Source organism: Sinohyriopsis cumingii, chromosome 4 (assembly GCF_028554795.1).
Source record: "Sinohyriopsis cumingii isolate HCF-2022 chromosome 4, ASM2855479v2, whole genome shotgun sequence".
NCBI lineage: Eukaryota > Metazoa > Mollusca > Bivalvia > Unionida > Unionidae > Sinohyriopsis > Sinohyriopsis cumingii.
In genome coordinates, this window is record NC_142964.1 from 6,231,996 (window position 1) to 6,259,754 (window position 27,759).

Sequence of the window (27,759 nt, forward strand, 5' to 3'; positions counted from 1 at the left end):
GAAGTTTAAGGTTTAAACAAAACACAAAAAAAAACAACAACAGTAAACTCAAGTATTGTTGTGGATACACACTGTCTATGGATGGACAGACAGACATGATAATCTGTATGTCCTCTTCACACTTTTTGGAAAAAGTGGAATTTTTGTGTCTTTAACGAATAACCGAGAGATCTGTGTGCATGTATTCTCATCTTTCTTTTGCATCAAGTGTTTAAAATATCACTTTGTGCATTAGTTTGTCCCGAATTTTGACATGTTGGTACAAGTAAATGCTCAAAAGTGGCCTAACCATGATTTCTGATTCACATTTTCCTGTTAACTTGACAAAGTGGAACACTTCAAGCCTCAAGACTTGTCAACAGTAGTTTAAAACCATGGTATTTACACTTGTGTTACTGTTTAGTGTCGAATTTTGAATTGTATTGAACCTTACAGTTGAATGCATTGAGCATTAAAATGAAGTATCTGTGAAGAGTCACTTCGACCTTTCTTCTTTTCTCCTGTGTCTGTGAAGCGAGGGTGATGTTATACCGTACTAAGTCAGAATTTATGCAGTGTGTAGATAGCTAATATGTTTCTGGGTAACGAAGTGAGGGAATTTTACGGGTAATTTTTTCCTTTAAGGAACAGCTATCTGGGAGAGATACAGGACAGTACGACGTCTGAAGTCCGAGAGAAAAAAAAGAACTAGGTCAGAATAAAGGACTAGGAAGTCCAGGAAGGGATGAAGCGTAAAGAATAGGAAGTCCAGGAAATAGGAAGACGTTGATACACGCACGGTCAAGGGAGGAAGGTTATGAAAATCGGTCGTGGACATTGAGCTGCTTTCACCACTCGTGATTATGATGGAATAAATCCAAACTGGACACTGCTATTAAATTATGTTGACACAATTTAGACTGAATTGGAATTGCCACATTTAATTTGTTTTGATTTTATGTGTTATTTTTCTTGTCTAGGGGGCCTCGTATCGCTTTTTTTATTTCCTCCCAGTACTCTTGCTCAGTTCTCTGTTGAAATTCTATTCTTTTTCACTCCCACCGGGCTATAACATCCAGGGACGTCATTCTCTAGATAACGCCAGCCAAATCCAATTAACCACCCCTCTTACTAAGAAGGCGACGTTACAGTTACAATCACCATTTAAGCACACTTTGAACAAAAAAATATGTACCCAATGTATGTACATGGATAAGAACTAAAACAAAATGACAATATGATTTAAATATCTTTTATTCCCTTATTCGTCCTCTCAAAGAAATATTCTCAGTGCATCATCACTGCAACAACTATCACAACTACATGTTATCAAAACTTTTAAACTTTCAACCAAACTCTTATGTTCTAGATCACTGACAGAATCCATGATTATTGTAGAACCATTTCTTAAACTAGTTCTCAACAGTACATGTGTGAATGATACAAATGCACTGCCAATGTATTTCTTCATGCTCTTGCACATAAATGTCATAATGTCCATGACAAGTTTGGTGTAGACAAGAGGCTTGAGGGATATAAAGAACTGAGATGAAAATAAATATTAAACAAAATGAAGAATTAGCTCTCTTTTGAGCTTACTGTCACCCCAATACTTTGTTGACACTGATGATTTAATAAAAGAATTGGCAAAATAATCACTTGAATTAAACAACTGACAGTATTCAATACCAACAACTAAAACACATAATATCTGTCTTGATATTTCTAGCAGTGAAAACTGTAAGAGTCTGGTGCATGCTGAATGGTAATAATAACATTAATGCAATGCTGATATGGTAATGAAAGTATTGAAGTATGGGTCAATTTAAAACACTATAAGAATGATCATCTCTGGTATCCAGGCAAACTAGAGTCCTTCCAGGTGTCCCATATTTAGTCCAATTTATGTTTCAAATTTTGGTCAAGTATTTTCTTTTCCTTTCCTGACAACATCCTAAATGTGAAGTTGGAAGTCCCTATGAATAATCACAGATAGCAATCCAAAAGGAAGGAGAATTTTCATTGCTCATGAACCAACAAGATATCACCCAGTTTTCAATAGTACCTGTACTGATATCATTGCAATGGATCAACCTGAGTTCGATCATCAATTGCCTCTACCAAAGTTTAATAATCTCCACTATGAACATTAATTATCTGGTGGAAAATTAATTCAAACTACAGTAATCATGATAATAAAATGTTGATTACTTTTCTATTGTTTTTCTCTTTAGCATTGTGCTGATACGCCCATAAACCATAGATCTACCTACATAACTACTGGGCATACAAGAACCAAAAAAAATAAATCGTGTAAATGAAAATACAGGTACTATAATGAGTAGATAACAACCTGAGAGTAATGCCACTGTGCTTTTGTTTGCCTGTTTTTTCAATTACTGTTTACTACCCACCCATAGTGTCCAGACTTTACTGGGTGAAAGTCAGGTGCTCTGGGTTACTGCTAAAAGTACAAACATTATTCATGCATCTGGAATTACCTTGAAAAACCCACTACTGTTGAGACCTTACACAGACATCATGCTATCTGCATGCAGTCTAATAATCTAACTGTTATATTCATAAGCAATACACAGTTAACCTGTTAGGCCTATTCCTTCATAATACATGAATTTTAATCAGGCAGGTGGATAGTTTACCAATGAATAAACATATTTATCACTAATTTAAAGAGCATGATCAGAACAGGCCCTCTGTGCAGGCTAAGATGTACATAGCATAGATAAAGCTAGTGTATTCATAACCAAGATATAAATATTTAACACATCATTAAAACATAAAATGAAGGTCACAGTGATCTTTGATGATAAAGGTGAACTTCTAACAGAGAAGCATGCAATTATCATGTTTCATGATCTTATCATAAACAGCATCCAATAAATGAACTTGAAGCACCAAATTTGACAAAATGAACTAGAAACACAAAATGAACTAGAATCACAAAATGAACTTGAAACACAAAATTTCAAAACAATCACTAAAGCATGAAATATTTGTTACAGAAGACCTGTTTGCAACAAGTATGTATCATTTATTTAACAAGATGCATCCAGTCAACAATTGTATTGAATTTGGATAGAACACTATGCATGTAGCATGAAAAAACAGAAAAACCCAATATGATAATGAGCTCAACATAAAAACTTCAATTTAAACCAGTTAAATGGGAAAACTGAACCAAAGTCTGTGAAGCATTCAATATGGATTGCACTGACCTACCTTATGTTATAAGGGTGTAATACTCATCAAGATGCATCATCTCAAAATGTTTCATTTTTAAATGTGTGACAGTATGAATATAGAAGGTAAAAAGCTATGTGGTCACGAGTTGACTTTAAATGCAAAATTCTTAAACTATGCAAGTAACATATGAAATAAAGGTCACATTAGCCTTCTTTAGTAGTTTGGGTTTGGTACTATCAGAAATGCATACTATCATATTGTCGCATGATTCTAACATTAGCTGAACTTTAGAAATAAACTTCCAACAATACCTTTGACCAAAATCTGTGAAATGTTATGTGTGACACACAGTGTTCTAATTTTGAAAGGTGTGTGTAGTACTTGTCAAGATGGATCCACTCTTACACTCTTCAAGTTACATGAATCCATAAACAATATTGAAAAATGTTGTCAGAATTGAATGCAAAATCTTTACAAACAATGTCCATCTATTATTATACATGTGTGTACAAAGTAGCTTCCATAACACCACCCGATGGGGGCAAAGGCTATGAAACCCACTCCTAGTGTGATAAGACTGGTCAGAATGACAAATGAAACCCACTTCTAGTGTTATAAGACTGGTCAGAATGACAAATGAAACCCACTTCTAGTGTGATAAGACTGGTCAGAATGACAAATGAAACCCACTCCTAGTGTGATAAGACTAGTGAGAATGACAAATGAAACCCACTCCTAGTGTGATAAGACTTGTCAGAATGACAAATGAAACCCACTCCTAGTGCGATAAGACTAGTCAGAATGACAAACGGAATATTCTGATCATTGATTGTGACAAAACTTAAATTATGTCCATGATCCAGATGTTGCTTTCTCCATAAAAGTATCATAATAATCACCAATTTGAAGGACACAACCGCAAGTATGCCCTACTGGCCTTCTTGATAAGCCAGTCATATTGACAAATTCTACAGCTATTCTGGGCACTGTAATGAGGTCAGACCCTGTGCAGAAGCGAAGGAAAAGACACAAAGCCTTCAAATCAAGTTCTCTGACATATCTCTTCAGATATTTTGAAACTTCATTAGTTTGGGCATTCAGAGATTCTGGAATCTGAAGCATCTGTACAACTTTTCTGTTACTCGGAATCAGGGTCAAGTATACATCATTGAGATTATCAGTGCTGATGCAGAGTCCCCTCAGGATGTCTCGCCAGCAGTCACATACATACATAGGCATTTGAATCATCTCCTTATGTGCTATTTCCAAAAGGACAGCCTCAAAATTTTCCCCACTGACTTTAGTCCGGCATTCATGGGCATCCAGAGCATCCAACAAGTCTTCAAGACCAACTGAAGAGAAGTCAGCAAATCCCTTCTCGAAAACATCTCTATCTGGCAGTGAGATAAACTGATAAAAATCCTCTAAAAGCTCATTATTGGTAACATCAGTATCCGGAAAGAGACAGTGCTTCATAAATGTCTTTGCAAGTTTTATTGGCCAGTATCCAACATTTTGCCATCCATATGCAAGCGAACGCCCAATTGCCTTCCATTCTTCCATTCCAAAATCATGCCGCAGACTTGGAACCTTCACATCTCTGCCATCGGTGCACTTACAATAAAACTCTGTCCAAAATTCAGTAAACAAATCCCTCAAAACACCCCCTGTATCTTCTGCTCTTTCTTTCTCTCCATTTGCCAAAATGCAGGTGATGATAAGATGTCTATTTAAAATACTGGGATCTTTAAAGTAATTAAACAGTTCTTGAAATGCAAAGGCACCTCTGTGAATGTCTATTTGTAAGGGTTCAGCAGGAATGAGTGGAGGAATATATGGCAGAGTATCATCAATATCATGAGCAATATTTGGTGAACTGGTATTCTTAAAGAAAATCTCAGTTTCTGAATCATCTAGAAAAGAAGATATAGAATGGCCAAAATGATCATCTTGAATATTTGTCAAGGGTTCAGTCTCATTCTTTTCTTGCATTCTGAGTCCTTGTGTTTTGTCAAACTCTGTGTGTGGTTTATCTACAGGTTCAGCCAGAGTAGGTATTTGCTTCATCTCTTTGATGCTTTTATATTGTGGTGGAGGATTCTTTTGCTTTGATGCAAGATAAAACCTAAGTATATTCATCCCTGTCCTGTCATACATCTCGCCAACAGTTTCTTTGCATTCTGTCTTTACCTCAGAAAAATCTCTGATTTCAAAATCAAAGTCCTCTATCGATCCATTTGGGGAAGTTCCGTTAGGGAAAAATAAGGACTTTGCCACCTCTTCAACTTCTTTAATAGTGGACTCTTTACATATATCTACTCTACGGGTGCTTCCCCCACGTTTCTTTCATACCTGTCGGTACATCTGGGTACTGGTATCAAAATGCAACCATCCTATTTCTATCTTCCTGCTTCCTTTTTGTGCATTTTTATTACCAGTTAAAATACCTGTCCTTACTTTAGTGATTAATGAACTTTCCCCATCTGAATCTGACCCTTCTGAAGTACGGATTGCTCTCCTGAATAGTAGTTTTTTCCTCAAGGAGTTGAGTATTTGGTTTTTTCTTGTTTCTTTAGCAAACAAGTCTCCTTTGGATGCTGTCATAGATTTGCAAAATTCTTTAACAGCAACCCTGTCACCTATAATGGGGCAGATATTTGGTCAGTGTCGTGTCATCTGCAACCTCAATAACATACCTGTCAAGCTGAAAAACAAAAGCTCTGTAAGTGAAGATATAACTCTATGGTTTTAAACTTACGGAAAGAAGCAACAAATAAAAATAAAGAAATAAATTTATTTTTTTAAGTTTACCAACAGATAAATCTATTTCAATAAGTTACTAAGTGTAAATTCAAGAGGAACTGATAGTATTGTGAATTAAATATCAAATAATTCTAAAAGTTCTAACACAAGTCCAAAAGTATATAGTGTTCTGAATGAAATCCAATACTGAATATGCTGATGTACCAAAAGTGCTGAATAGGTTTATGAACTAAGTCTTAATGATATAATCCAGAACGGATTTCAATGAATTGTTATGTATATTTAATTTGTATTGTGTGCTAACATTTCTCCATGATTACATGCTATGTATATCATTTGTGTGATTGACCTTGGTCAGGGATTGAGTTTTGGTGTCTTGATATTCTGGATACCACATAATACACAGCTAATATTTATCTATAATTTTAGATTATACATTAAGATCGTTATTGATTGGAGGTAAACATTGTTGCATACATTGAGTTTAAGGTCTATTTTTTAAATAGTTTAAATAGAAATGAAGAATGTTCTAGAAGAAAGTCATTTATGAATTTGTTGTGAAGTTTATCATGTCATAGCTTTTGCTAATGATGTTGTTTTCTTCAAAATTACTTATTCATACTGTAACATCCAAAATGGAATCAGTCTTATTGTTGTGTTCAGTTTTTAATTTGAGAGGATTTATCATTTAAATTATTCACTGAAATTACAACGTGCTCTTTGACTTTTGGACTAAATCACTGTTTTGGAATTACTGTCAATTCATTCAAGGACAATTCTGATTATATTGTTATGATACATCAGAACTGTTGGCACATTAGAACATTTGATACTGGCATATCAGCACTTTAAAAATGAATTCAATCAGAACACCACTGGAATTTGTTTGGAATACTCAATACTTTTGGACTTATGTTAAACAATTTCACGACTATTTGGGAATTAATTCACAAAACTAAGTTCTTTTTAAATTTTTACTTTGTATTTAATGAAAATAAACTATTTGTTTGATTTCACAAAAAATGTTTTTTTTTTTTCCTCACTCTTTTCTGTTCCTTAAATTAAGACCAGAGTCGTACCAGAATTTACAATAATCACAATATAGTGTTTTAGCCCAAAGTCATCGAACACATTGTAATTCCAATGAATAATTTTAATAAATGATTCTTCCAAATTATACTGAACACAAAATGTAATGATTCCAGAATGGGAACTTAAAACAAGAATGAATAATTTAGTTTACCACAAATTTTAATCATTTCATTTGACCTAAGACACAATAAAATGACGTGGATGAAGCTCACAAGTTCTCTTCCAGAAAGTTTGTAAAGTATTGTATTCAAAGTTTGTAAAAAAAGATTAGGCCTTAAATTCAATTTTAAGTAAAAATCGTTTAAACAAATATGACAATAATCAGGTAAGCAAAACCTACTCTACCCTCAATCAAGGACAAAGGTCAAGTACACAATTTAAACTAAATATACATCATAGTGACATATAGCAAAGATAAGAAATTAAACATGATTACATTAAAGAACATTTCACAAGGGTGATAATTACTTCTGATTAAAATTACACTGCAAGTTAGTCCCTATAATTCCTTAATATATTTTAAAATTTATGAATTTAAAATAATGTGACATAATCAAATTTAAGTGTACAAGTTCCAGTCCAAGAACCCAAGTTATCATTTTATTCACATCAGAAAATGGAACATTTACTAACAGACTATTTTTACAATAACTACACATCTATAAATTACTTGTAAAATGGTGCTTTAAATATCGTACTTACTTCAACAATAAAAGAAAGAAGTCCTCCATCCCATAATACAAAATAAATCAATTTTAATAAACACAGGGTGCATCATAACAGTAGTGTAAAATATAATTGTCTATATGTTGATATCAATACTTTACAAGAGCTGATTTCTCAATTTAGAACCAAAACACAAAAACTTTGAAACACTTGTAATAAGGACTTATCTTCTGACTAGACATTAGATTTGTACATTTATCAACTGAAGGATTCATCTAACACATTTCATTAAGATATTTCCAGCTTAAAGTAGTATAAGAAAATGAACAGTATATATGAGTTTGAAAGATGTTGTAAAAGATATCTCTGTGAATAATGTCAGTGTTGGTGAATGTAGTCGACACCCACTGAGTACACTTTATATGTTCAAATACGTAAAGTACTGGACCAAAATTATAAATATGTATACAAGTTGATATCCTTTCCAAAGTTACATTATGTTAAAGAATTTGAATGATGTCAGCAAAATCACAGGAGTCAATAGGGTCAAAAATCTCGTATTTTCTCATGGCATGGCTCTGCATGGATAGATATTATAAACAGGACAAGTCATTACTGGAAATTCAAAACTGTTTCAAATCAAAAGTTCCTTTCATTTTCAGAAGATATACTTGCATTATTTTCAATGTTCTAAGCACAACTTAAGCATTGAAAGAGGAAGACATAATAAAACTGAGTTTGCAAACTATGTTTTTAAAATAAGTAGCAAGTGTGTAGAAGATAAATACCATTTTCGATGAATATGGGTTTCTTAAATTGTTTAATATATTGTTCTGATTTTCATATAGATCTGTTTGGCTTTGATAATATGGGACCAAACTTATCAACCATCTGAATTTGATATTTTGACTCTGAACCTCAGTAAGGTCCATATTCCCATTCATCCCTAATCCCCATGGTAAATTTATGCCCCAAAACATGATAAATGCTGAACAGAAACAGAAGATACAGCCAACTACAAACCTTTGAAAAGAATGCACAATAAAGAAAATAAATTTAAAAAATCCAAAATCATTAAAACTGTTCTATATTGGTTTTGTTCTGTAATATATTGGTACATTGTATATATACTTTGGAGTGTAAAGCTTAACACTAACCTAGCTTCTCAAAACCCAAAATATAACTTAGGTATGCAAACATAATACAACCTCACTCCTCAAACCTCATAAATGTAGCCAATGAATGGAAATGCAAGATAACATAACTTATCACAAGTCTACAAATGTATGGAAATGCAAGACAGCATAACTTCTCAAAACTCATAAATACAATTATAACACAAATATAATTTGAGGAAATGCAAGTTAGCTTCACTTCCAGAAACTCATAAGTTAGTATAACCAATGTGTGGAAACAGAAAATAACCTCACTTGTACCATCTTGTATATATAGGCCCTTTCCATAGTATTTACCTACAGCCTATTTGTGCTTGTTCTGTCTTCCATGCAAACTTTTGCTTCAAGTCAGACAACTTTGTGTTGACAACAACAGCATATTTATGTGTAAACATTTCATACCTGTTACCTTAACATCTAACCTCTTTATTAGCTGAAAATGTTCTCAGTGTGCTGCATGTTTGGATTGTTCCAAGACAATCCATAAAAACAAAAGATGTTGCTGCACATAAGAGAGCGTTTACTCTTCATTGTAAAAGATTTTTGAAAGAAAGTCAATTGTCTCAAGCAATTAAAAACAGAAAGGACACATTTTGAAGTATAATCAAATTACAATAAAGGTGAAAAAGACACCTACCACCATCAACTGCAAGTTTAATACTTTCTTTTTCTAAGTACTTAAAATCACTGACACTTGATAAAACTTTCATCTTTAGCCCAAAAATGTGTCTCTGATATTACTGTCTCCTTCAGTTTAGCTCCATGAAATATTAAATATACTGTATTAAACTGAATGCTAATCCAACATTTATCCCTGTGGGCAAACCCTGAGGTTGCTGAATGTTACCACTGTGATCTTTGTTAAATACATATATACATATTTTTTCCAGTAGTGCATTTAAATTAGAAACTAGGACTGATGAACAGATGAAAATATGGGTCAATGCAAAGATGAAAGGACAGACAGGTCTAATTTAATGACATATTCTGAAAAACACTGGGACATACACTGCAAAATCCAGTAATAGCTGACAAAATAATCCGATCATCTACATATAAGTCAATGACAAATAACCCAACAAAAATTAGTTTGCCGATCGCAAATGGCTTTGCTTGACCTTTGCTTAATCTTCCTCATGAAGTTTTTGACAATGCAAAAAATTGTAATTCCTTAAAAGTTGAAAGTTTTGCAAAAAAGAAGAGAAAATAATTCACATACTGGTAACAGTCCCATCATCTTATCACATCATTAAATATGCTAGCTGGATTTAATTTGATATAGCCTAAGATTTTCACACAGCCTTGCTAAAAGTTTAGCTTCTTCGGAAGACAAATGAAAGCACGAACAGACTGGACAAACGAAGATGCCACCATTGCAAGTAGTGATGACAGAACAAAACAAAGAGTGACAGCCTGAAAATCTAAAGAGCTCATCTACATATGGATACAAATTATCAAACTATGTTTTGGTTTTTGGACAATCTTACTGACAAACACCTCAGGATGGACAGACAGAACTGTAGACAGATATTCAGATGCACAGTCGGATATTCAAATGGTCATGACAAAATTAACATGCTCTTGCTGTCATCAGTGGGGCATAAAGAAAATACAGAAAATGATTTGTACCAACCTCACTAAATTTGCATACCCTGGTGAAAATCTATGTGAACACATAGCACCTTACGAATACAACTGTGTATATTGTGACATCTACAAACATATACACAATCTGCAAAATTGTGTGCCTGAGAATATGGTACATTTGTAGAATCTCTGCATCAAATGTGTTGCTGCTATGAATTCTTCATATTATTTTTCTTCTCCATCATGTACGATAGGATAAATAAAATGACAAACCTTATCCTCTCCCATTTTCTTCACAGTTTCTTCACTGATGCCCCTGTTGCAAAGAAACTGTCTTAGTTCTTCGTCCATAATGTCTGGAAGGAATGGCAATACATGTATATGTATTTCTCAAAGCAGATATTTAAAAAGAAATATGCACATCATTGCATATGCTATTGGGTCATCTAAGATACACAGCTTATATGCAGGGATGTCATTTCAATTTTTTGAGGGGGGGGACTTGACGGGTTTATTAATTTTTGTATATAGGCTATAGCAATTTTAAAGCACATGCAAATTGGGGGGGAGTCACTGCTTATATGTGGTCTGACAATTAAGACGACTGCATTGACAAAAGTCTAGAGTCTAGAGTCAAAACTTAATAGCTTTATTGTACATGAATACTGATATATTCCTACTGATATAGTTCTCGCTAGACACAGTAAAAGTGTAACTCTTGCCATGGGTTGATGCTGCCTTCTACACATGTGTCAACAGTTTGAAAAAAGGGTAAACTGTCAATGGATATATAGGTGTTCTGTTTGAACAGGAATTAATATAGAAAATGTGAGTGTTCTGAAGGATTTAATGGTACAAGTGCAAAGAAGAGTGATTTTACTTACCATCTGCACAGGGGCTCGTATCGTTGTTTACAATTGACCTGTCATACATGCACCATATAATAGTTATTTACAATTGATCTGTCATACATGTACTATATAATAGTTATTATATAGTACATGTAAGAAAGGTCAACTGTAAACTGTAAACAACGATATGAGCCCCTGTGGTGTAAGCAACATGTCAAATCAAACTTAGCTGTAGTAGCATCTTGCTAGAACGCAATTTTAAAACTTAAGCTTTTCTATTTTTAATTTTTAAATGAAGATCTGATATTGTGTTAATATCACAAGGAAAATGATAATCACTTTCCCACTATATTATTGTACATAATCTAAAATGTGTGTGTGTGTGTGTGTGTGTGTGTGTGTGTGCGTGTGTGAGTGATAGATGGTGTAAAGGTAATGTCAGTAATAGGACCGGTATGCGGAGAACTCACCCCATGGAGAACTCACCCTTGGAGAACTCGCTCCATCGTATCTGGAGAACTCACCCCAGAGTGGTTGGAGAAGTCACCCCAAAACTTGTCAACCAGACAACCTTTTTATAACAGAATTAAATCATCTATTACGTGATTCATATTTAGATTTTTATATACATGCAATCACAAAAGAGATATTAACTGGTAATCATAAAAAGCAATATCATAGTAATATTTCTAAGGATGAAATTAAGTCTTAATATAATCGAAAGAATGACAACAGTATAGTGATTAAAAAGGATGATAAGTCAAACATTATTATTATTATGAATCAAGATGATTCTGTTAAAGAAGTTTCAACATGCATTAATGAGATTGCTAAAAATAATAATTCCGTGTATGAGGAATTTATACTTTCCCCCTTAACATACGTACACCTCAGTTCTACATCTTACCCAAAACTCATAAAATAAAGTCATCTCAGGATGACTTAGGTTATTAGGTTGGAACCCTTTCATATATAAAACTGCTGGCATCACATCATGTTTACACCCTCTCTATTTTTCCAAATAAAATGCATCTAATGATTTGAAGAGCAGAGCAAAAGTGACAGATAACACTTATTTTTCGTTAAGTACAGAAGCGGAGTTGACAAAATGGAAAAGTTGAAAAATTGCAAATTTTATAGATTTAATAAGTAATTAAGTTGAAGAAAAACAATAAATAAAGCATTAACCATTTTGCGACATCTCAGAATTACTATACATGATCATTGGGCGACTTCTTCAGGCGAAGTGGGGCGACTTCTCCAACCACCGTGGGGCGACTTCTCCTCTGACACCTGAATGAGTTCTCCCAGGGCGAGTTCTCCATGGGGCGAGTTCTCCGTAATTCATAGGACCGAGTTAGGAATGGGTGGATGACATTTGTTTTCATGTTGTCAAATTAAACAATGATGATAATTATTAAAATAAAAATACATTTTTGTATAAGAAAATAAGATACCTGATTCACAATACTGTAAAGAAAACGTATACCATACAAACTTGCCGCTGTATCCACATTAAAAGGAAGGTACAAGAAAATGCAATTTTCAACTATTTGCAAATGGTGCAGCAGCTATCTGTTATAATTTACAGATGGCATAGCGGTTCTACGTACGCTTTTTAAACTCTGAAAATGGTATTGGGATATAAGATGTATTTAGGTTCGAAATTTGAACTGATGAAGTATTACAGAACTTCAATATTATTTTTAAAGCGATTTTGGTACGGTTGTTCTTGTCATTAAAACTATATCAATTATCATGATTTAATCGATAAAGAAATGAATCAATCATTAAATAAAATTAATTTACTTGCTATGTACATTCCCATGAACCTACAAAAAATTAAAAAAATTATCTTTCTAAAAGTTGACGTTCTCGCTCTCTCACACACACACACGTGTATTAGATTATACATATAAAAGTTAGTCATGACTACTTAGGTGATATTTTTTTTAAAATTAATGCTCACACATACTTCGTATATTTATAACATCATTTAAAAGTGATGGAAGATAAATTTCAATCCATCGTATATATCCAGAGAAAAACGAATAAGAAAGTAGCAAAATACATATATCTGTAAGTAATTCCCAATAAAAAAATATATTTTGTTCAATGCACCTGTCACTTATACCTAATCTATTTATATACGAGTATGATCAGAATGACATTTGTAAATATGTGCAAGTGACATTCGTGCATCTATAGTTCTGTGTAAAAAGTTGTATACTGAAATAAAAGTTCAAGAGAACCTCTCCCTCCTCCTCCCCCCCCCTCCGTCTCTCTCTCTCTCTCTCTCTCTCTCTCTCTCTCTCTCTCTCTCTCTCTCGATCGATCGATCGAACGTACCTTATCGGCTAAGGAATTTATGCTGATATTTTTCTCTAAGAGATTTAAATCATGCCGCTTTAACATTTAAAAACTGACGCTGTAGACAAGACCATTCCAAATAGATCATTATGATTCATGTTTAACAACAATTTGTACATAGAATGCCAGGACAAATAATACAAAAGAATACATTTCGTCAAAATAAAATGTAATCACATTGTGATATTTCTGTTTTATTTCAATGACCCATACATGGTTTCATCTGTACGTTTAACTGCATCATAATCAGCCATGCCTTTTTTGGTAAAGTTGTATGACGTATATTTATGCTAACATATATGGAGGCAGATAGTAAAATACTTCGTTCGATAGACATATACATGGCTTCGTTGTTAGATAGACAAAGAGGTACCGTGTTACCCACCCCATTTCCTTCCACAGCCCATCTGGTTTAAACTCATTCTCGCTCCCAGAATCAAGAGACAAAACTGAAACGTTGAATACCCTATTCCTAGTTGGTGCTTGATGCTGTGAATTCCACACGAAAATAAAACCTGCAGATTCTCGTACGGTCCACCCTAAATCACAAGAAATGATGCACAAGTCTGGATTAAATTAATACCATTTGGTTTGGAATCAAACGCTTTTATCTACATCAGTATGACTTACTTGTGACTTTCGACCACGTGAATTGTTATTTTTCCGGTTGACGTTAAGTCGTTATTACAAGATAGCTAAGTCGTAATTACGAGATGATAAGTCGTAATTACGAGATAGTAAGTCGTAATTACGAGATAGCTAACTCGTAATTACGAGATAGCAAGTCGTAATTACGAGATAGTAAGTCGTAATTACGAGATGCTAAGTCGTAATTACGAGATAGTAAGTCGTAATTACGACATAGTAAGTCGTAATTACGAGATAGCTAACTCGTAATTATGAGATAGTATGTCGTAATTACAAGATAGCTAACTCGTAATTACGAGATAGTAAGTCGTAATTACGAGTTAGCTATCTCGTAATTACGAGATAGTAAGTCGTAATTACGAGATAAAAAATTGATTTCAACGTGGCACTAACCGGCTTCCGTAACAAACTGACGTGATTATTCAATATTTATTACATTACACCAATGAGTAGCAATAAGCTGGTCAGGGGAAGTAATTTAGCCATCGTGGAACACACTTCATACAGCTCGTGACTCATATAAAGAAACGGTCTGGACTGTATATATCCCATTTTTTAATGAACAAATCGAGTTACAAGGAATGAAGAATACATTTAAATGTATGAGGTATAATATAATTATTCAATTTTAATTTAGCCTCGGTATATGTTTTACAGTCATTCCATATCTCTTTCATATTTTCAACAGGTGAATCGGAAAACGGGTCCTGATGGGTCTACACTGCGAATTCACATTAGTTGGCATATTATCACTGTCCAATTTATCATAATTCCATTTTGTTTTTGTTTGATTAATCGTTGCCTGGTATCATATAGCTGCCTTTAATATATCAGGAAAATGTTCTGTATGATTATGCATGATGTGAAAAATTGTATCTCCAAGTATTGACTGCATTTAATCAGATTTGTAAGGAATATCATCAATACTTTCTGTCGTAAATTAAACATTGTTAAATTTTAATGGACTTCGAAAATTATTTGACAAAGAAACGTAATCATTGAACGAGGAACAAAGATGCCACGCTGCCTATATATGTCAAAAACTCTTTTTCTGTAAAGTTCTAAGCGGTATCATCTTGTTGTCATTCTAAGTAACCATGTAGCTCATTTATCGCAAATGTACATTTCCTTGATATCACTCAAAGAAACTCTATAATTCTTGAGCGCAGATGTACATTTCCTTGATATCACTCTAAGAAACTCTATAATTCTTTGACCGCAAATGTACATTTCCCTGATATCACTCTGAGAAACTCTATAATTTTTTATCGCAAATGTACATTTCCTTGATATCACTCTAAGAAACTCTATAATTCTTTGATAGCAAATGTACATTTCTTGTCAATTTCCCTATGAAACCCTATAGCTCTTTGGTCGCTAATGTATATTTCCTTAGACACACTTTAAGAATCATTATAGGTCTTTGATCGCAAATGTCATTTTAACATACTCTTTTACTGTTTGATGGCAAATTTTCATTTCCTTACTGTGATATTAAAGTAAAATCGCGTTATTGTTATTCCAAAACTGTTTGCGATTTATTAATGGGAACAAGGAAGTTTATATTAGAACTGGTATAAATAAAAAAAAATACCATTAATAATGTTCACAAACTATTTGTTTTAAGTGTTTAGTCATATCAATCGCATATCGTTGTCGAAAAAAACTATCGGAAAAATTTTAACAAACTAAAAACGGCCTTGAACATGGCATTTTTTGACAACATTTTTTAAAATTTAATTTGACAGCACAGTCTTGTTATTATTAGTATATATAACCACTCTCATCAGTTGTCGCATTAAATATTTACATATTCAGTTATAATAGTTAAATGGTTGTAGTTTTTACAAGTGAAGATATATATTTTTTGTTCAGTTTATGTTCAGAGGTCAAAACCAAATGGTAAGTTCCTACACTGTATTTTAACTTATGTCATTAAGTTTATGTAACATTATAATTTCAAAATCAAAATTTTACGAGTTCATAATCAAAATAGCTCCGCGTTTAACTGTAAAAACTATTTGCCACCAAAGTGATATGTATAATTCAATTAGTCAAAGAATGTAAAGTTGTGATTCAGCAAATGTGTTAGCTTTAGAAGTTATACACCGAATTTCAATTAAGTGTCATTAAAACAAAAAGATATTTATAATAAATATGTTTTCCTGATATTTCTTATCTGGGGTAACATCTTTTCATCGTCCGCTAATTTCTTGGGCATACCTAGGGAATTATTTTCTAATATTGAGTTCCGAACGATTTTGAAGTTTCAGTTGATTAGCAAAGTATGAAATTGAAGATGTTTTCATAAGTAAAAGCCACCCAGACTTGAAAACAACATGATAACTTGTAAAATGACATGAAAACGTAGTTGAATTGGAGTGATCCTTGGTTTTTGCCTGAGGCGTCTCGAGGTGCATAGATCCAATAATGTTTCACCGCTATTTGTCCAAGGACCATACGAAGCCCACAGATCTATCTTCCGAGAATCTGGAATATATCTATTAATGTTTCTAATAATTTATACCATCATAATTAATGTTATGGTATGTATTCTACGTTTTCACTTTCATAAAACACATCTGCTTCACCACTGGTAAAACTTCTGTCACTGAAATATTAGTCTATGATCGATGAAAGACTTTTGCAAGATCTCATTTTATTTTTTATGTAATTCTTTTTATCAAACGCACACTATTTAGTCAAAAAGGAACACGAACATACGCTCTGGACAATGCTTTTCATAACTCCGACATTGCTTAAATGTCACGATAAATGACTCTCTCTCTCTCTCTCTCTCTCTCTCATAGTAAATACTCCACAGAGATGCTGTTTTTTTCTCATTAAAATTATTGATAGCCTTAAATATTATTGTGTTAAAAATTGAATTTTTTAAGCAGGAACTGCTGAAAACAAAATGATGGAAAGTTCCACAACATAAATGTTTAAGTAAATTTTTGATTCTAAGACAAAATAAACGAGGAATATTTTCCAAATTTGTATCTCCGTTTATCGAATTGTAATCAAGCATCGCAATTTCATTGCCAGCATAATTGTACTAAATTCATTGTAAGCATAATTATACTAAATTCATTGTAAGCATAATTGTACTAAATTCATTGTAAGCATAATTGTACTAAATTCATTGTAAGCATAATTGTACTAAATTCATTGTAAGCATAATTGTACTAAATTCATTGTAAGCATAAAGAGAAAACAAATATGCCAAGATGACCACTATACAATATTTAACAACATCCAACAGTTACCTCTTTGAGAAAGTAATAAATCGGCAGTTCATAAATCCGGATTCAATTCAAGAATAGGACCTTTCCTTTTGGACATTTTCTGAACAAAACCTAGTCATTATGTGTAACATGTCGTATATTATTAGATAAAATGTTCAAATGAAACAGTTATACTTTTCGATTAGTGAAGTACCAAAGAAATCAACTATTTGGACTAAAATCTTGAGAAATCATAAAATATAAAGATAACGAAAATGGATTTTTTTGACAGCGTATAAATGTTATGGCATAGAGAATTTATCGAAAAAAGGTTAAAAATAAAAAGAAGTACTAATGCGTCATGCAAAAAGCTGTCAAATATTGTATGTTTAGGTCTAACGCCTGAAAAAATAATTAATATTATTTTTATGCCTTGCTCCATACAACATACGGTACAAAACTGCAACATCATTAGCAGCTATGTGTAAACAAACTCTATGAAAACAAGCTATGTGTAAACAAACTCTATGAAAACAAGCTATCTGTAAACAAACTCTATGAAAACAAGCTATGTGTAAACAAACTCTATGAAAACAAGCTATATGTAAACAAACTCTATGAAAACAAGCTATGTGTAAACAAACTCTATGAAAACAAGCTGTGTGTAAACAAACTCTATGAAAACATCCAATCCATCCATCCATCCATCCATCCATCCATCCATACATACATACATACATACATACATACATACATACATACTTACATGCATACATACATACATACATACATGCATGCATGCATGCATACATGCATGATTACATACATACATACATTCACACATACATACATACATACATACATACATACATACATACATACATACATGCATACTACATACGTACATACATACATGCATGCATGATTACATACATGCATACATACATTCACATATACATACATACATACATACACACATGCATACACACATGCATGCACGCATACATACATACATATATACATGCATGCATGATTACATACATACATACATACATACATACATACATACATGCATGCATACATGCATACATACATGCATACATACTTTCATACATACATGCATGATTACATACATACATGCATTCATACATACAAACATACATACATACATGCATACATACATACATACATACATACATACATGCATACATACATACATGCATGCATGCATGCATGCATTCATACATACAAACATACATACATACATGCATACATACATACATACATACATACATACATACGAGAAAAAGTAGAGAAATTCGACTAATTTTGATCTCCATTAGACCATTCTTTATGTATCAGGATTACAAACTCCGATTATTACCCAATATCTGAATCATATATTTTGACTACAATTATACATATATGGATCACAACCCGTAATATTTGTCGAAACATTAATGCGGCTATTGTGCTTTATTTTTAATTTTGCATATGGAACTACGCCTCATTGATTGTTATTTTTTAGTTTTCAATGGCAGTGTTTCTGTGAGAGAGAATTAGAACAAAATAAACTACGTACATTTTGTGATGCGCTGAGACAATGCAATATTCAGACGTAAGTAATCGTTTTCTTTCTTTATGAGCATACCTTTAGTTATCGTTAACATTAAGTTTATAAAATACGCTGTCAATGCAAAGTTTTATTTATGACAAATAAAAACATTCTTATTTATAATAATAATATAGGCTTACAAATTTCTTACGCAATTTAGATACTTAATATATTTCATTGTTGACTGCGCTGCCGATATTTATGCAAAAGATAGTATTGTATTATATACCAGAGGTATAACTTAATGATTAATAACTTAATGATTAATAACTTAATGAGTAATAACTCAATGATTAATAACTTAATGAGTATTAAATTAATGAGTAATAACTTAATGATTAATAACTTAATGATTAATAACTTAATGAGTAATAACTTAATCAGTATTAAATTAATGAGTAATAACTTAATGAGTAGTAACTTAATGAGTAACAACGTAATGAGTAATACTTAATGGGTAATAACTTAATGAGTAATAACTTCATGATTAATAACTTAATGATCATTAAATTAATGAGTAATAACTTAATGAGTAATAACTTAATCAGTATTAAATTATGAGTAATAACTTAATGAGTAGTAACTTAAGCAGTAATAACTTAATGAGTAAGAAGTTAATGAGTAATAACTTAATGAGTAATAACTTAATGAGTAATAACTTAATGAGCAATAACTTAATGAGTAGTAACTTAATGAGCAACAACGTAATAAGTATTTCTTAATGGGTAATAACTTCATGAGTAATAATTTAATGATTAATAACTTCATGATTAATAACTTAATGAGTAATAAATTAATTAGTAGTAACTTAATCAGTGATAACTTAATGAGTAATAACTTAATGATTAGTAACTTAATCAGTAATAACTTAATGAGTAATTACTTAATGAGCATTAAATTAACGAGTGATAACTTATTGAGTAGTAACTTAATGAGCAACAACGTAATGGGTAATAATTAATGGGTAATAACTTAATGAGTAATAACTTAATGATTAATAACTTCATGATTAATAGATTAATGAGTAATAACTTAATGAGTATTAAGTTAATGAGTATTACATTAAGGAGTAATAACTAAATGAGTAGTAACTTAATGAGTATTAAATTAATGAGTAATAACTTAATGAGTAATAACTGAATGAGGAATAACTGAATGAGTAATAACTTAATGAGTATTAAATTAATGAGTAATAACTTAATGAGTAGTAACTTAATGAGTAACAACGTAATGAATAATACTGAATCGGTCATAACTTAATGAGTAATAACTTAATGAGCAATAACTTAATGAGTGTTAAATTAATGAGCAATTAATTAATGAGTAGGAACTTAATGAGTAACAAAGTAATAAGTAATATTTAATGGGTAATAACTTAATGAATTACTTCATGAGTAGAAACTTGATGAGTAAATACTTAATGAGTAGTAACTTACTGAGTAATAACTTAACGAGTAATAAATTAATGAGTAAAGTACCATAGCCATTATATTGTCTGGAGAAAGTTTTCGAGAGAGATAGTTCTTCATAGAAAATAATTAAACAGCGTTCGACTATTAGTCATTATTTATTCCATCTGTGTTTGATCTTGTCTATTTTTGTGTTCTTCCTCACATACAGACATATCTAAATATTGGTGAACTTTGAAGACTATGTTATCTTCAAATACTATTTTATAAGTAACAAATAGAACATAGGTCATAACAAAGCTATGAAATGTAGTACATACATGCTAATGACTGATAAAGGAAACATCTCTTTATGCACACCGATACGCATGCGTACCTTCAATACCCGTAGAAAGCACCAACTCGACGTATCTGGTTACTACGTATTACATTGTCCATGATGTGTCAAGTCAATTATATTCAGTTACGTTGGGATTGCATGGTGTTCAAATTAACAAGCATGAATCATACAAATTAACTTATAATCACCTGCGTATGAGTGCACGAATTATGGTAGTCATTTCAATGCATAATTTCACTATGCTTATTAAATGTATCAAATGAACGATAGAGCAAGAAATTAGTGCCAAAATCTCTTTAACAGTTGTGAAATATTTATCTTGAATCAGTCATTTAGTGTCCTTAAGGCATGCTCTGAGATATTAATATTTCAACTAAGTATGGTGTGGTATTTGAAAACTTTGCAGTGAATTTAGTATGGTGTAAATGTTATATCCGAGTCCTTTGTTGATGGATTCGTTGGCCAGTCCGTCTATGTATGTATGTATGTATGTATGCATGTATGTATGTATGTATGTATGTATGTATGTATGTATGTATGTATGTTACAGATATATAACCATATATCTACATATATATGCATGTGTGTGTCATTGTTGTACCAAAATTACATTAAGTTTTATAAAATTAATGGGGGCCCCGAGTGGCTTACCATTACGGATCACTGCCATCTCATCTCTGTCTGCGTGGATTCGAGTCTCGGGCTCAGCCATTGTGGGTATGTGAGAAAGCTTGCCGGTAGCTTCTCGTGGGTCGGTGGTTCTTTCTGATGTTTTCCCGGGTTCTTCCTTCATCATTAATACTGGCCGCCATGTATAACCTATATTGTGCTGAAAATGACATTAAACCCTGTAACAACAATAACAACAAAATTAATGTACACGCAACTGGGCATTAACCTACAGCGTGTATTAAAACGGTAATGCTGCACCCTCCATAACGTCTCTTCTATGTACGTTTTCATTACCATATCTTAGACACTATGGGGCTCCAGATTATATACAACGAAAATACATTTTTGAAAGTTCGTTTGTTTTTAACAATGCAATGAACCATACACAAGTCTCATTCAGTGTAATGTACCACAGACAATTCTCATTTAATGTAATGTACCACAAACACGTTTTATTCAAGGTAATGTACTATAAACAAGTCTTATTTAAGGTAATGTAACCGCAGACACGTTTCATTTAATGTAAAGTACCACAAACAAGTTTCATTCAAGGTAATGTGCTACAACAAAAATAAGTCTTATTCAATGTCATATAAAACAAACAAGTCTCGATCTATTTCATGTACCAAAAACAAATCTCATTCAATGTAATGTAACACAAACAAGTCTCATTCAATGTTTAATTCATGTACTACAAACAAGTCTCATTCAATGCCTTGCACCACAAACAAGTCGCACTGAACGTCGTGCACCACAAACACGTCTCAATGAATGTAATGTATCTCAGACAAATCTCTTTCAACGTAATGTACCACAAACAAATCTCATTCAATATCATGTACCACAAAAAAGTCTTAGTCAACAAGCATTGATCATATGCAAAGCTATAAAATGACCATAGTTTATGAAACAATTTGTGATGAAATAGGACAAACAGTGCTTCTAATCTACGAGTGATTCTCTCTCCCACTACTCTCTCTCTCTCTCTCTCTCTCTGGAACATTTTTTCACGCAAATAATTGTTTCATTTGGAAATACTCTGACACAAGAAAGGTAATTTTAATGTTCCGTCGATTTCACGTCTACTCACTACATACTAATAACCACACAAGGACCAAAATGGAAGTTTCAATTTAAAATCATTAATAGGTCTGTGAAGTGTCAAAAGTAAAACGAACATTTGTCAGAGGAAATGAGAGACCTATCAAGCCTGTGATCTCCATAGCAATTTACAAAATCTAAATTTCATGTAATTGCCGGAGTTCGGGGGTGAAGATCATTATCGCTGGATTATTTTCTCATTTAATTGTGCTTCCTCTTTCAAGTCATTCTGTGATTTATACAAACCAGCAAGTGTGTGGTCGAATAAAGTTTAATCTACTACTTTCATGTCCTATTCTAGCTATATTAAATTTCAAAATTTATATTTCTAAATCTTGAATTAACAGATATCTCTCCTATTATGGATGCAGTACACATCAAAACTTGCGTGGTGTGATCAGAAACATGTTACATAACAAAAAGCCACTGAACTCACACAATTAAGTTTGAAATATTATATATAATACAAATGGTGAGACGGGAAGTTGTATCGATCATTATAAAATGGGTTACAGATGTTAAACTATAAAAGTACATGATTTAAAACAATGGATGTCTCGCACAAACCTAAATACCAACTTTGTTAAAAAAATTTTTACATCAGAGTAATGCTTTAAGAAATTAATTCGCTGACTTAGACCCTATGTATACTACTGCAGGAATAAAATTATGAATAATTGTAAAACCTCTGTAGCTATGCCAAATGATGAGCGAAGTAAAGATAATTAACAAATGAAACGGAGTATTGGGCAAAGTAAAGATAATTAACAAATGAAACGGAGTGCTGGGCAAAGAAAAGATATTTAATAAATGAAACCGAGTGTTGGGCAAAGTAAAGATAATTAATAAATGAAGCCGAGTGCTGGGCAAAGTAAAGATAATTACCAAATGAAACTGATTGTTCGGCAAAGTAAAGATAATTAATAAATGAAACAGAGTGTTGAGCAAAGTAAAGATAATTAATAAATGAAACCGAGTGTTGGGCAAAGTAAAGATAATTACCAAATGAAACTGATTGTTCGGCAAAGTAAAGATAATTAATAAATGAAACGGAAGTGCTAATACTTTAAAGCTTTAAATTTCAAAATGAAAAAAAAGTTCTACGCCATTTTTTTCTACTCTAAGGCCTTTTCTGAAATTTCACTTTTGAAACAATATATGTCTTGAGCAAATAAATCTTTTTTTTTTCTTCTCTCGATGTCGAAATTTAAAACAGATTTTTCTTGCTATATGTTAAATATAAGTTTTTGCCCCCTGTGAAAGTCAATTTGCTCTAACTGTAGTTATTAAGGAGTGGCTCATAAAGTGTTTTATTAATGTATGATTTATTGAGTTCGGTTTCGTTAACGAACTGTAAAAAACACATGCGAAAGTATAAGAAAACAACATCAATTCAAGGTACAGTATATATATATATATATATATATATATATATATATATATATATATATATATATATATATATATATATATATATATATATATATATATATATATATATATATAAGTTCGAGTTCCTATGTGTATGTGAGAGAGAGAGAGAGAGAAAGAGAGAGAGCGATGAATTAAAGTGCGTATGTGTTTGTATGTTTATAATTTGGACAGATATATGACCTCTCTTAAAATGATCCACAACTTGAAAGAAAGCAATTGTTCTTATATTTCCACTCTGAAGACAGAATCGACATCATTCCATTGGTTATAAACGGTTTTAATAGGGACATTGTATTATGGATTATATGCATGCATTATTTTCCCGCCATATTAGACATGCTGCTTGTACGCGCTTCAGAATAGGTAACTACAACCTACTTTTAAAATATTATACTTACAAGGCTATTCTAATCTATTTAATCGTTTATGAAATATCCGATGATGGTATTCAAATTATGCGCATTAATCAGACCATTATTGACATCAAAATGACAGAAACATGGAAACTATATGGTCTGGCAGGGATTTTTAGAAGCTATAACCCGGTTGTAACTTCATCGAGAAAGAAAAATATGAAAATTTCAACGAAGGCCGCGATTTATTGGTTCTTGTACAAGTCACTAGAGAGTTTAATATCTTCGGTTATCTGAAGAAGTAAATATCGTTTGCACGAAAAAAAAATCTTTGATGTGCTAATGACGTAAAAACAATGGTCAATAAAATTTTTACTATGATAAGTATTGATTATAAGTATTTTAAAAATTGCAATGATTTGTTGATTTCTCGATCGATAGTTATATATATATATATATATATATATATATATATATATATATATATATATATATATATATATATATATATATATATATATATATATATATATATATATATATATATATATATATATATATATATATATATATATATATATATATATATATATATAAAGAAAACAAAATCAATTCATGGTATATATAGTCTTAAAGAGTGTTACTGTTGGTATTCGTTTTGTTCAGTCGATAACAAATATGCTTATCTTGATCATTTCTCGACCGTCCCGTGCAAGAGAGGTCATTGACAAATTACTGCCCATTCATTGGAAAATTATGACATTCAATGTGTAACCATGATTTCTACATACCATTTTGTCATCTTTCATCGGCAGAAAAATCCTGTCCATCATACCGATAATGTCTGGGTATCCGCTAAATTCCCGAAAAGTGCTAAATATATTTTAATTCCGTGTTATAGGTCTAACAAGACTTTGAAGTTTGACAAGCAAATTGCTGCTTAACAGAAGACGACCAATAGGATAACAAAATACTTCTTATTTGGTGCATTCTTGTTTTTGTTGTCTGAAAATAAACTTTGCATTCCTATTAATGATGACTTAGAAAGTAAGCAAAACCATTATCTATACAGTGAGTGTGGACAAACAATCGAAGGCTTTAATATGGCAATTAGGTTTAATTAGCATACCACACCTTAAGATAAATAGTTTAACTATGCCTGAAATCGTCCAAACATTATCGAACACACTCATCAGAGTATCACATAAATTTAAAACATGTCATTACAGGATAGAAAGTCTGAAAGACTTGGTTCTGACAATGGCGTAATTAAAATAGATCAGATACTTGTCGTCTGCAAGAGTGAAAACAATTTTCAAAATAAGGTATAATATATTGTTTATTACTATTATATTTTGTGGCCAGTCATCACTTCAGTATGTGTCAAGTGATGTCATCAATTACTAACCAAGTTGTTTTAGTTTTCCAAAATGCTTATTTTGCTATCCATTCGTTTGCATATGTATTCGAGTGTGTATGTATGAAAAGGGGGTACTAACTTGATATTTCTGATAACATCAAAAGTGGGGAAGTGCTTTCCACATGCCATCTTTAATTTTTTCAATCTAAATTGAAATTTCCTTTTATTTCGTTCCTCTTTGCATTTGCATTTGCATTGACCTGTCATCTTTTTCTTTCTGCAATTGTCTTTCTCCCTCTTCTGTTTGCATCTACGTCATTTCTATCTGGAACTGAATCTGTCGGAACTCTAATTCCAACTTTTTTTATCTGTATATTTCAAACAACTCCTGGGTCTTTACTTTAGATGATATTGCAAACGCATGCTGGTTTCACAATAAATTTCTAAAACGTGAAATAATTAATTTTGTCAGATTTTCTTTCTGTTACGAGTCTATGCTATTTAAACAAGCAACAGAAAAGAGTGAAAAGCAACAAGCTTTCTAAAAATGAACAAACAACTTATTTACCTAGAATACAAAGTGAAAATGAAAAAAAGAACTTACGGTATTGCTAATTAAATCACAAAATAACCATAGAATTACACAAGTTCTAATAATTTAAAGTTCTGAAGAATTTTTTTTTTTTATAGTAGAAATCAAAATTAAGTCCAATGTTGAAGCGTTGATATGTCTGTGATGAAATTTATAATGCTGATCTGACAACAGTCTTTTGTTGAAACACATTAATATAATTAAGGTTTGACTTCGCCATAAATACAAGTGAATGTCTCTTACCCAGAATATTATTCGTTATGAGCACTCGGTATTTCCAGAGAAAATAATAACTGAATTAAAATAATTTTAAGAAATAAATTTCAGCCCAAATGAACAGTGAACAGAGCAAATGATTCAAATTGATTCTTCTAATCTTAAGCACGAATGAATAATCTTTCCAGTGACAAGATTATATGGTCCTCTACTTGACCTCAGGTCACAACTAGCATTTTCTAAAACAAACCATTACGTAATTGAAAATAACCTTCTAGAAAGTTCCTAATGTTTACAAATAAAATGTAAGTTATTATTAGAAGCTATGTTACTAAAATTATAATATATAACCAGGACAATGAAAGATACAACAGGTAAATTGTAGTGGAATCCAAATAACCTGACCCAGGCCCAAATAAACATATATACTTCTATCAATAGTTATCCTGATAATAAACCCATACACAAAGAGAATGTTTTAGCTATGCATTATTTGTTTGCAGCATTAAATGTAATTTTATATATAAAAAAGTCAATAATTCAGGCCAAGTAGAAAATAAACATGATTTGGACAAGGTTAAGTTCAACATACAATGATGCATTACAATAGAAGATAATATAAAAAAACTAACTAACAAGCATTTCAAATTATATATATATATATATATATATATATATATATATATATATATATATATATATATATATATATATATATATATATATATATATATATATATATATATATATATATAACACTGAATAATATCTTTATTGCTGGCAGATATATACAAAGTCTAAGTTAAAGGTACGTTAGTAATTCCAACGAATAATTTAAATAAATAATTCCTCCCGAACACAACTGTAAACTCTGATAAGAAATGGATTCCAGAGACTGACCTAAGATAGGAATGAATTATGTGCTTATAGATGCGATTTCACTTAACCTAGATATGAGTCACTCCAATGGAATCACTCCCCAATCAAATTGTGAACAAGTTTAGGCCCAGATTGTTCTGAATTGAAAAATTTGTCAACATGTTGTTTAAGTTTACAATCATGGACAAAAGTTAGTTATGTAAACATCCTGTTTAGAAGAAGAAAA

General features: G+C 31.8%; 1 protein-coding gene across 1 annotated transcript; it reads right to left on the reverse strand.

Moving 5' to 3' along the window:
• Positions 1-1,183: 1,183 nt before the first annotated feature.
• On the reverse strand, positions 1,184-12,650 carry LOC149800573 (uncharacterized). Its single transcript, XM_089954519.1, has 4 exons — positions 12,506-12,650; positions 11,804-11,888; positions 10,740-10,822; positions 1,184-5,887 (listed from the first exon to the last, which is right to left on the reverse strand). Exon 4 carries the CDS (start codon positions 5,338-5,340, stop codon positions 4,030-4,032), a length of 1,311 nt encoding a protein of 436 aa, XP_089810645.1. The 5' UTR covers positions 5,341-5,887; positions 10,740-10,822; positions 11,804-11,888; positions 12,506-12,650; the 3' UTR covers positions 1,184-4,029.
• Between the last annotated feature and the right edge of the window lie 15,109 nt (positions 12,651-27,759).

Coding starts and splice junctions, on each gene's coding strand:
- LOC149800573 (XM_089954519.1), bottom strand. CDS start 5,340: ATGTATGACAGGACAGGGATGAATATACTTAGGTTTTATCTTGCATCA.